The sequence below is a fragment of the Ailuropoda melanoleuca genome, chromosome 16 (assembly GCF_002007445.2).
Source record: "Ailuropoda melanoleuca isolate Jingjing chromosome 16, ASM200744v2, whole genome shotgun sequence".
Taxonomy (NCBI): Eukaryota; Metazoa; Chordata; class Mammalia; order Carnivora; family Ursidae; genus Ailuropoda; species Ailuropoda melanoleuca.
In genome coordinates this window covers 2,557,734-2,570,486 of record NC_048233.1, presented here as the reverse complement: position 1 = coordinate 2,570,486, position 12,753 = coordinate 2,557,734, and the positions used below count along the sequence as shown (strand labels likewise).

Sequence of the window (12,753 nt, the reverse complement as noted above, 5' to 3'; positions counted from 1 at the left end):
GGGAGCCGCCGTGTCAGGGCGCCGGGAAGCGGTAGCCACCTGCACGGGGGGAGCGGACAGACCGCGGACCCGCACGCTTGAGACAGCAGACTGAGAAGGGAGCTCCGGGAGCGCACGCGGGACGGCTGGCGGTTGGCGGGCCACCTGCACGGGGGAGCAGGCGGACTCGCGGACGGCACCCGCGAGACAGCAGACTTAGAACGCGAACTCCAGGAGCGCGCGCAGGGCGGCTGGCGGGCCACCTGCACCGGGGAGCGGGCGGACCGCGGACCCGCACTCTGGAAACGGCAGACTGAGTCCGTGAGCCGGGAGCGTGCACCACCAAGCATCTCACGGAGCTCCGGAGCTCCGGTGTGCTCACTGGATCGAGGCTGAGACCGGGAGCTCCGGGAGCGTCCGCGGGGCGGCTGGCGGCTGGAGGGCCACCTGCACGGGGGAGCAGGCGGACTCGCGGTCAGCACCCGTGAGACACCAGACTGAGACGGGGAGCTCCGGGAGCCCGCGCGGGGCGGCTGGCGGCGGGCGGGGTTGGAAACACAAAGGACAGAGACGTGCCGGCCCTGGAAGTGAGGGCTGGGACGCCGGGTGTGGGGCGCACAGCCCGGGATGCTGCAGGGTTGAGCAGCACCAACAGAAACAGAGTTAAAGTGGCCAGAACATCAGTGGAGAACGATCCGCGATCCCTCTGTTCTGAGACAGAGGCTGAATTTCAGCCGCTGCTGCTCTCTCAGAAGAGGCATAGCAAACCGCCAGGGAAAGCCGCCAGAGAACAAAAGCCCGGAAATACCGGCTCACAGGGTGCCCATCCCCATCCCCCCTCGCAAGGGACACAGAGACTCTACCCAAACAGGGTTTTCTGAGTACCTGCAGGCAGGCCCCTCCCCCAGAAGGCAGGCTGAAAAATCAAGAAGCCCACAACCCGGAGCGCCTGAGTGGCGCAGTCACCAAGCACCTGTCTTCGGATTAGGGTGTGATCACAACGCTCCGTAAGGAGTCCTTCATCGGGCTTCTCCACCGGGAACCTGCTTCTTCCTCTCCCACTCCTCTGCTTGGGTTCCCTTTCTTGCTGACTGTCTCTCTCTCTCTCAAATAAATAAATAAACTCTTTAAGGAAGAAGCCCACATCCCTAAGATCTCTATAAAACAAGGGCGCACGGCCTGGGTCCCAGTCAACACTTGGGCTCTGGACAACCCTGCAATCTCTCTTCATCAGAATGACGAGAAGGAGAAGTCCCCCCCAGCAAAGAAAAGATAATGAGTCTGTGGCCTCTGCCACAGAATTGGCCTCGGCCACAGAATTAATACATATGGATGTATCCCAATTATCAGAAATGGAATTCAGAGCAACAATGGTCAAGATGATGAGTAAACTTGAAAAAAGCATCAGAGAAAGCGTTGCTGAGAATATAGAATCCCTAAGGGCAGAAATGAGAGCGAATCTGACAGAAATTAAAAATTCTATGAGCCAAATGCAGTCAAAACTAGAGGCTCTGACGGCCAGGGTCACCGAGGCAGAGGAACGCGTTAGCGAATTGGAGGATGGGTTAGTAGAAGAAAAAACGAAAATAGAAGCTGGTCTTAAAAAAATCCACGCCCACGAATGTAGATTACGGGAGATTACTGACTCTATGAAACGATCCAATGTCAGAATCATCGGCATCCCTGAAGGGGTGGAGAAAAACAGAGGTCTAGAAGAGATATTTGAACAAATTGTAGCTGAAAACTTCCCTAATCTAGCAAGGGAAACAAGCATTCGTGTCCAAGAGGCAGAGAGGACCCCATCCAAGCTCAACCAGGACAAACCTACGCCACGGCATGTCATAGTGCAATTCGCAAATATTAGATCCAAGGATACAGTATTGAAAGCGGCCAGGGCAAAGAAATTTCTCACGTACCAAGGCAAAGGTATCAGGATTACGTCAGACCTGTCTACAGAGACCTGGAATGAGAGAAAGGCTTGGGGGGGCATTTTTAAAGCTCTTTCAGAGAAAAACATGCAGCCAAGGATCCTTTATCCAGCAAAGCTGTCATTCAGAATTGATGGAGAAATAAAGACGTTCCAAAATCGCCAATCATTAACCAATTTCGTAACCACGAAACCAGCCCTACAGGAGATATTAAGGGGGGCTCTATAAAGGTAAAAAGGCCCCAAGAGTGATACAGAGCAGCAAGTCACAACCGATACAAAGACTTTAAAGAGAAATGGCATCATTAAAATCATATCTGTCAATAATCTCTATCAATCTAAATGGCTTAAACTCTCCCATAAAACGCCACAGGGTTGCAGATTGGATAAAAAGACATGACCCATCCATTTGCTGTCTACAAGAGACTCATTTTGAACCCAAAGATGCATTCAGACTTAGAGTAAGGGGATGGAGTACCATCTTCCACGCAAATGGACCTCAAAAGAAAGCTGGAGTAGCAATTCTCATATCAGATAGACTGGATTTTAAACTAGAGGCCATAGAGAGAGATACAGAAGGGCACTATATTATTCTTAAAGGAAGTATTCAACAAGTGGATATGACAATTATTAATATATATGCCCCCAACAGGGGAGCAGCAAGATACACAAGCCAACTCTTAACCAAAATAAAGAGACATATAGATAAGAACACAGTAATAGTAGGGGACCTCAACACCCCACTATCAGAAATAGACAGAACACCCTGGCAAAAACTAAGCAAAGAATCAAAGGCTTTGAATGCCATACTCGACGAGTTGGACCTCATAGATATATATAGAACACTACACCCCAGAACCAAAGAATACTCATTCTATTCAAATGCCCATGGAACATTCTCAAGAATAGATCATGCTCTGGGACACAAAACAGGTCTCAGCCAATACCAAAAGATTGAAATTATCCCCTGCATATTCTCAGACCACAACGCTCTGAAATTGGAACTCAACCACAAGGAAAAACCTGGAAGAAACTCAAACACTTGGAGGCTAAGAACCATCCTGCTCAAGAATGACTCGATAAACCAGGAAATCAAAAAACAAATTAAACAATTTATGGAGACCAACGAGAATGAATACACAACGGTCCAAAACCTATGGGATACTGCAAAGGCAGTCCTAAGGGGGAAATACATAGCCATCCAAGCCTCACTCAAAAGAATAGAAAAATCTAAAATGCAGTTTCTATATTCTCACCTCAAGAAACTGGAACAGCAACAGAGGGACAGGCCTAACCCACTGACAAGGAAGGAGTTGACCAAGATTAGAGCAGAAATCAATGAATTAGAAACCAGGAGCACAGTACAGCAGATCAACAGGACTAGAAGCTGGTTCTTTGAGAGAATCCATAAAATTGACAGACCACTGGCAAAACTTGTCCAAAAACAAAGAGAAAGGACTGAGATTATTAAAATTATGACTGAAAAGGGAGAGGTCACGACCAGCACCATTGAAATTGCAAGGATTATTAGAAACTTTTATCAACAGCTATATGCCAAAAAACTAAACAATCTGGAAGAGATGGAGGCCTTCCTGGAAACCTATAAACTACCAAGACTGAAACAGGAAGAAATAGATTTCTTAAATAGGCCAATTAACTATGAAGAAATTGAGTCAGTGATAAACAACCTTCCAAATAATAAAACTCCAGGCCCAGACGGTTTTCCTGGGGAATTCTACCAAACATTCAAAGAAGAAATAATACCTATTCTCCTAAAGCTATTTCAAAAAATAGAAACAGAAGGAAAGCTACCAAACTCATTCTATGAGGCTAATATTACCTTGATCCCCAAACCAGGCAAAGACCCCCTCAAAAAGGAGAATTACAGACCGATTTCTCTAATGAATATGGATGCCAAAATCCTCAACAAGATCCTTGCTAATAGAATCCAACAGTACATTAAAAGGATTATCCATCATGACCAAGTGGGATTCATACCTGGGATGCAAGCATGGTTCAACACTCGCAAATCAATCAATGTGATACATCATATCAACAAGAAAAGACTCAAGAACCATATGATCCTCTCAATTGATGCAGAAAAAGCATTTGACAAAATACAGCATCCTTTCCTGATTAAAACCCTTCAGAGTGTAGGAATAGAGGGTACATTTCTCAATCTCATAAAAGCCATCTATGAAAAGCCTACTGCAAGCATTATTCTCAATGGGGAAAAGCTGGAAGCCTTTCCCTTAAGATCAGGAACACGACAAGGATGCCCACTCTCGCCACTATTATTCAACATAGTACTAGAAGTCCTTGCAACAGCAATCAGAAGACAAAAAGGGATCAAAGGTATCCAAATCGGCAAAGAAGAAGTCAAACTGTCTCTCTTTGCAGATGACATGATACTCTATATGGAAAACCCAAAGGAATCCACTCCCAAACTATTAGAAGTTATAGAACAATTCAGTAAGGTGGCAGGATACAAAATCAATGCCCAGAAATCAGTTGCATTTCTATACACGAATAACGAGACTGAAGAAAGAGAAATTAGGGAATCCATCCCATTTACAATAACACCAAAAACCATACGTTACCTTGGAATTAACTTAACCAGAGACGTAAAGGACCTATATCCTAGAAACTATAGATCACTTTTGAAAGATATTGAGGAAGACATAAAAAGATGGAAAAATATTCCATGCTCATGGATTGGAAGAATTAACATAGTTAAAATGTCCATACTACCCAGAGCAATCTACACTTTCAATGCTATCCCGATCAAAATACCGAGGACATTTTTCAAAGAACTGGAACAAATAGTCCTTAAATTTGTATGGAACCAGAAAAGGCCCCGAATCTCCAAGGAACTGTTGAAAAGGAAAAACAAAGCTGGGGGCATCACAATGCCGGATTTCGAGCTGTACTACAAAGCTGTGATCACAAAGACAGCATGGTACTGGCACAAAAACAGACACATCGACCAATGGAACAGAATAGAGAACCCAGAAATGGACCCTCGGCTCTTTGGGCAACTAATCTTTGATAAAGCAGGAAAAAACATCCGGTGGAAAAAAGACAGTCTCTTCAATAAATGGTGCTGGGAAAATTGGACAGCTACATGCAAAAGAATGAAACTTGACCACTCTCTCACACCATACACAAAAATAAACTCCAAATGGATGAAAGACCTCAATGTGAGACAGGAATCCATCAAAATTCTAGAGGAGAACATAGGCAACAACTTCTATGACATCGGCCAGAGCAACCTTTTTCACGACACATCGCCAAAGGCAAGAGAAATAAAAGATAAAATGAACTTATGGGACTTTATCAGGATAAAGAGCTTCTGCACAGCCAAGGAAACAGTCAAAAAAACTAAGAGACAGCCCACGGAATGGGAGAATATATTTGCAAAGGACACCACAGATAAAGGACTGGTATCCAAGATCTACAAAGAACTTCTCAAACTCAATACACGAGAAACAAATAAACAAATCATAAAATGGGCAGAAGATATGAACAGACACTTTTCCAATGAAGACATACAAATGGCTAACAGACACATGAAAAAATGTTCAAAATCATTAGCCATCAGGGAAATTCAAATCAAAACCACACTGAGATACCACCTTACGCCAGTTAGAATGGCAAAGATAGACAAGGCAAGAAACAACAATTGTTGGAGAGGATGTGGAGAAAGGGGATCCCTCCTACATTGTTGGTGGGAATGCAAGTTGGTACAGCCACTCTGGAAAACAGTGTGGAGGTCCCTTAAAAAGTTAAAAATTGAACTACCCTATGACCCAGCCATTGCACTACTGGGTGTTTACCCCAAAGATACAGACGTAGTAAAGAGAAGGGCCATATGCACCCCAATGTTCATAGCTGCATTGTCCACAATAGCCAAATCATGGAAGGAGCCGAGATGCCCTTCAACAGATGACTGGATTAAGAAGCTGTGGTCCATATATACAATGGAATATTACTCAGCTATCAGAAAGAACGAATTCTCAACATTTGCTGCAACATGGACGGCACTGGAGGAGATAATGCTAAGTGAAATAAGTCAAGCAGAGAAAGACAATTATCATATGATTTCTCTCATCTATGGAACATAAGAACTAGGATGATCGGTAGGGGAAGAAAGGGATAAAGAAAAGGGGGGTAATCAGAAGGGGGAATGAAACATGAGAGACTATGGACTATGAGAAACAAACTGAAGACTTCAGAGGGGAGGGGGTGGGGGAATGGGATAGACTGGTGATGGGTAGTAAGGAGGGCACGTATTGCATGGTGCACTGGGTGTTATACGCAACTAATGAAGCATCAAACTTTACATCGGAATCTGGGGATGTACTGTATGGTGATTAACATAATATAATAAAATAAAATTAAAAAAAAACTCATTCTGGGAATATAAAAAAAAAACAGTACAGTACTAGCACAAAAATAGAACAGAATAGAAATGGAACAGAAATACTTCTAGCTTAGGAATTTATACCCTGTATGTGAATTTCCATATTTTATGTCTTCAGCATGAGATAATAACCTCAGAGTTATTAAGGAAAACATTGAAATTCAACTTCTGAATTACCAGAACTGTAAAAAGTGCTAAATTCTTTTCTTTTTTTTCCCTTTGGGAAGAAATATTTCTTTCTGGAGAATTTTCTTATTGCAAGTTTTAAAAAATTATATTTTTGACCTTTTCTTTCTCTTGTTCCTTTTCTTATAGCATTTCCTTCTCCCTCTTTTTATTCTTTTCTTACTGACTTCTCCCTTTAGGATCCTGAAATAGTATTAAGCCACCCATTCAGAATAGTAAGTGATGTGACAGAGTAGTGCCATAAAGCCCTGGTTGATGTTTTTTCTGTATTTGTATGAGTGTTTTTTTTACTACTCTGTAGAAGATGAATTCACTTGACCTTCTCTCTTCCTTCCTCAAGTAGGAACTGTAGACTTTTAGATGGGGTCAATACAAAGTGGGAAAGTTACTGTAAGATCAAAATTTCCCCCCAAGCATGGGGAAGTGTTTGCATTTCTCCTGCTTTTGCCTTATTTTATTCTTTTTTTTTTTTAAGATTTTATTTATTTATTCAACAGAGATAGAGACAGCCAGTGAAAGAGGGAACACAAGCAGGGGGAGTGGGAGAGGAAGAAGCAGGCTCATAACGGAAGAGCCTGATGTGGGGCTCAATCCCATAACGCCGGGATCACACCCTGCGCCGAAGGCAGACGCTTAACCACTGTGCCACCCAGGCGCCCCTGCCTTATTTTATTCTTTTTTTTTTTTTTAAGATTTTATTTATTTATTCATTCGACAGAGATAGAGACAGCCAGCGAGAGAGGGAACACAAGCAGGGGGAGTGAGAGAGGAAGAAGCAGGCTCACAGCAGAGGAGCCTGATGTGGGGGCTCGATCCCATAACGCTGGGATCACGCCCTGAGCCGAAGGCAGACGCTTAACCGCTCTGCCACCCAGGCGCCCCTGCCTTATTTTATTCTTAATGAGTTAATTCATTCAAGGCTGCCTCTTTTTCCTTTTGAGTTTACTTTGTTGTGGGTTTTAACCACACCAGTTTAGGTTAGAATTTTGCTAACACATTAAAATACATGTTTGCCAGTGGAATCTTTTTTTTTTTTTAAAGGCCACTGTTAGCAACTGGATTTTCCTAACCAATTAAACCTGAAACAAAAGATGTTGGTAAAGGTCTTGATTTTGGAAGTAGAGCTTTTGCTTTGACAAAGCATTTCGCCCAGTTTGTAGGAACATTTCTCTTCTGCTCAGCGTATTTCGCATCAGAGCTTTCTGAAGTACTTCCTAATAATATATATTTACCCCTTTAATATTTTTTCAAACCATTTTAAAGAACTAATTATCACTAATTATTACTTTTATCATCCATTAAATAAAGGAAAATAAGACATCTTCACCTCTACCTTCTCTTTAAATACATTATACATGCATGGCTTTGGAGATTCAGGAGGAAAATTAAAGACTTAATAATTAGTTTTTAGTTACTGAAATTGTTTTGCATTCCAAAATGCATTGGAGGTACTAGTTACATTTGCAATAGGATTCTGAGTAAAAATTTTTTTTTGGTTCTAAATGGGGTTGTTGATTTCTGACTTTGTTCCATGTTATCTTGTAAAATCCTGAATTCTTATCTTAGGAAGGTACCTGTATGTGGATAGCCATTTTCTTAACCTAACTTCATGGTTTTTTTAAAAGTTTTATTTCTTTATTAGGGATTGAAAGTGTGTGGGGGGAGGGGCAGAGGGAGAGGGAGAGAATCTTAAGCAGACTCCATGCTGAGCATGGAGCCAGATGTGGGGCTCGATCTCATGACCCTGGGATCATGACCTGAGCTGAAACCAAGAATCGAATGCTTAACTGACTGAGCCACCCAGATGCCCTGTAACCTAATTTCATTTTTATGGCATCACATTTGTAGTATCTATATGATTGTGTATGCTCCAGGCCGTGTGATTCATACATGCTTGGTAAATCAGTATAGAGGAAAAGGGAAGGGAAGTAAGGGTCAAGTGAGAATTAGATCTCGGCATTGGCATTGGTTATAGTAACATCAGCAGTGAATCTCTGGTGATGCCTTTTTTTTTTAAAAGATTTTATTTATTTATTTGACAGAGAGAGACAGCCAGCGAGAGAGGGAACACAAGCAGGGGGAGTGGGAGAGGAAGAAGCAGGCTCCCAGTGGAGCAGGGAGCCTGATGTGGGACTTGATCCCAGGACTCTGGGATCACGCCCTGGGCCAAAGGCAGATGCTTAACGACTAAGCCGCCCAGGCACCCCTCTGGTGATGCCTTTTTGAGAGAGATTGGAGAGATTATCTTGGTGAGATCAATAGTAGTCTAATGGCTTGTTTGTATGTCTCACTTAGATGCAAAAATAAAAAAAAAGTCTTGTCATATGATGATTTTTGGCCCAGTATTCAGATATGTACAGTAGTACATCTAAACACAAAGCCCTTTGAAATCCATAATTAATGGATTAATTTAATTCTCAATTTATTACTAATATTTTGTCTAATATTTAAGCAGAGGAAAAACTTCATAAATTGAAGACTAGCTATTAGATATTTGATATTGCTCTATTTAAATTGAAATATAGATGGTCCTTTAGGATGTGGTTTGCCTACTGCCACTATATATGTCTGATAGAATTTGAACACTTTTCTTCATAGGCACATGAGGCAACATTGGAAGCCAGAGCCAGTCCAGAGATGAGTGACCGAATACAGCAATTGGAGAGAGAGATTGCCAGGTACAAAGATGAATCTAGCAAGGCCCAGGCAGAAGTTGACCGCCTCTTGGAAATCTTGAAGGAAGTGGAAAATGAGAAGAATGACAAAGATAAGAAGATTGCGGAATTGGAAAGGTAAGGTAGGAAAGCTGAATGGTGGACTTACTGTGTTAGAAAGGTTAAAGTATGGTTTTAAAACTGTATACTTTTGGGGGCATACTTGTTCAGTATATTTACCTCTCAGAATTTAGGTTCTTGAGTGCTTGTGTTATTTTTTTTAATCTACTTTTTATTCTAAGTCATTGTGAGATCACTGCTGCAACAACTGAAAGGCAACATCGAATGGGGATGTTAAGAAGCTGTGGACATCAGCATCATTGATTGGAAAGTGAGAAAGTGTTCATAAGTGGGGAAATTAAATGTTTCTGCTGGCTAATATGAGAGTACAAATAGCTACTTGCTTTTTAATTACTTTATTATCTACAGAGCAAATGAACCTCAAGTTCAAGGAAGTAATATTTTTTCGTTGGCTTAGACCTTTTTTATTGAGCCCAGTGCTCCTTTCGGCTATGAATTTTTAGACTTCACACAATTTGTATTGTGGAGAAGCAGGCTGTTACATCAGTGCTTAGGTCAAATTTAAAAGAAGTGACGTTTTGAGGATAATTTAAGAGGCTTGGATATGATTTTTATGCGTCTTTGACTTTGAATTCTTCAAAACGAGCTGTGTTTACAGATCTAGCCCAACAGCTCTCTTGGAATTTTCTGTCTTTTTTTTTGTGTGTGTGTGTGTGTGTAATTAGAGTGTTTTATATGAAAGAGGTAAGTATATGTCTTTTCACCTCTTCTTTTACAGCATGTGTTTAACAGAAATTTATAAGTACATAGAAGTAATTCTTCTAGTAGAACTTCATTAATCACCCATATTCTTCCAAATAGAGACAACAGTGACAGAATGAAGTCATTAACCTATGTGGCTCCTTGGAGCTGATTCTTAGGAAAATTTTATTTTCATGTTTTTGAAGATTGGGAAATATGAGACGACTTTCCTAAGTTGTTTTATTAAGTTTAAAATTTTTGGGTGACTGGCAGACTTGATATTCTCCCCTGGAATTGGTTTTTCTCCTATTCTATGCCCATAGAATTTTGATTTTCAAGGAACGGAAACAGTAAAGTCTAACCCTCACAATTTTTCTTCACTCTGCTGATTGCATACTCACGAGATTCCTCTTACTTTGATATTAACTCTATTCATATTTTCTGGTTCTGGATAAGACAAATGGATAGAATTCTTAAGATCAGATTTAAAAATTACCAGTCTCAAGATTAGATTATTGTATTTTTGTATATGCCCGTTTTCATGTTTGCACTACAGTTTTTCTCCCAGCACACACACACTCTTACCTACTCACATGAACACATGCCTCTCTGTTTTGTGTTGGCCTGAAATCAGCAGCAGTGCTGCATAGGTTTTAAAATATAATACTTTTGATGGATTAGTGGCTTCCCACCAAATATTTTAATATTTCAGAAGAGAAATTCCTTGATCAAGTTTCATTTTTCGGATTGTTTTCTTGTATTAGAAATCTACATTGAAATTATTGCTTGTTATTCCAGGCAGCTTGCTTGAAAAACTTTTTGATTCATTTTTGGACCTAATACTGATTTTTGGAGTTGGGTATGACTTGAAAGATCTTAAGAAATAGGATTAAATCTATATTTGATACCCAAAGCACAACAAATTACTTCTATTAACCACTCTATTTCTCACATTTTGAGAAAATTGTAAATGATCTACTCTTTCCATAGAATATAACTTAAAAGGTTGAAAAGCAGTACACAGTTTTAGCCTCTGGCCAGGTAGCACTGTAATTTTGTTTTAGGATTTGACACAAAGTTTCTTGGCTACCAAACAATGGAAAGTTTTAAAACTCAGTTTTTGCTACTGGCTTTATAATTTGCTGCCCAGCTATATAGTTTAAGATATGAATAATATAGACAGGGTTATATGATGCCTTTTGTTCCCATATTTAGTACTGAGGTGCATGTGTGTGGCTGCTGTGTTTCTTACTAACCATTTGCTTCTTGTGTTGCCATTCCACTATTTCCTATGTGTGGGTGTCTGTCTCCCCATAATTTATCATTTGGATTTCTTCACCTTTCTTTTGATTTGTCTTACCATGATCCTAATCCATGGGGGTTTTGGTCTCTGTGTGTCTCTGTGTGTGTCCCCTCTTGGCCATGCTGTTTCTCAGAAAGCCAGTCTCCCGCAGTTTGTACCTTCCACGCCAGGTTTCTGTCCCTGCACCGTCAGGGGGGTTTATTTGGGACTTCCTGGGAAAGTGAGTGTTATGTAAGGCTACAGTTCTGTACTAGACTGAATTGCTTCTGCTGCTTCTGCTACTGCTGAGGCTTGCTGGGAATTTTGCTTGATCAGAAATAAAGAACAGCCGGTATGTGTCAAGTTGAACTGTACCTCTTGGGTACATTGTTTTGTGGAAAACATTACGTGTTCTCTCTGGTAGGATTCTGATATTGTTGATTATGATTGTCTTCGTCTTTGTTTCTAGCCCACCTTGTATGTGGTTGTTATAGTGCTGGAATGCCCTTTAAGTAGTGGCCTCTTAACTAGTGCGATGGTAGTGCCACACCATAACTCAGGATGTAGAATTCATTTCTAAAGGATGTTCAGCAACCTTCTAAATGAAAAAAAAAGTGTACTGTTATGATCATTGAACTAGAGAAAATTCATAGTAATGTTTGCACATTTCCTACTCTTTCTTACATAAGAACCCCAGTGTTAAAAGGGTTAGAGTTCATAAAGAATTCCCAGACCTCTTCTTTGTGATCTAGATAAAAACGAATAGTCCCTTACATTGACCTTGTGGAACAATAGTAGCTCCTGTTAGAAGATGATTCAGTGTTGTACCACTCTTGTATCACTGACCGACTGCAGCTTTTAAAAGGATTATGTAAGCCCACCCATATATCTGCACATATAAAATACTTTCCCAACTACATGTAAGAAGTATTATTTCTAAATTCATATTTTATACTGTGGCGTATATAAGTTGGGAGTGCAACCAGAGAGGCAGAAGTACTAGGAGATATATATAAGATGCCCAGAAATCTGTTACAAGGAGTTGTATTACGTGGTTGTGAGGGGCTGGCAAAGGAAGTCTGAAATTTGCTAACAGGAAGAGAAGATCACCAGCAGGATAGAAATCCCATGGGCATGGGCAAAAATTCGGTCAAGTCCACAGGCAGAATTTTTTTTCTCACCTGGGGAAACCTCAGCCCTGCTTTTAGAAGCCTTCCAAAGGACTCAGTTATGCCCACTCTGATTATCTGGGATAATCTCCTTTACTTAAATGGATTAGAGGATTTAATTATATCTGCAAAATACCTTCATAGCAACATCTAAATTAGTGTTTGGTTAAGTATCTGAACACTTTAGCCTAGCCAAGTTGACTTTTTAAAAAATTATCACCTGGTGATTTTGGAAAGTCTTAGTAAATCAATTTAAGGAAGAACAAAAAACAAAAATAAAGAAACCTGAGAGTTTTACCTGTCCTTAAATA

At 40.9% G+C, this 12,753-nt stretch overlaps 1 protein-coding gene across 12 annotated transcripts in view; it reads left to right on the top strand.

Annotated features, from left to right (window-relative positions):
* The window catches only part of ERC1 (ELKS/RAB6-interacting/CAST family member 1), a 536,559-nt gene that overhangs the window by 183,290 nt on the left and 340,516 nt on the right, over window positions 1-12,753 (top strand). For all 12 annotated transcript variants that reach the window (XM_019793501.2, XM_034645665.1, XM_002914100.4 and 9 more), the window contains one exon: window positions 9,114-9,307. In XM_019793501.2, coding sequence (XP_019649060.1) covers window positions 9,114-9,307 — 194 coding nt within the window. The remainder of the gene's footprint in view (window positions 1-9,113; window positions 9,308-12,753) is intronic.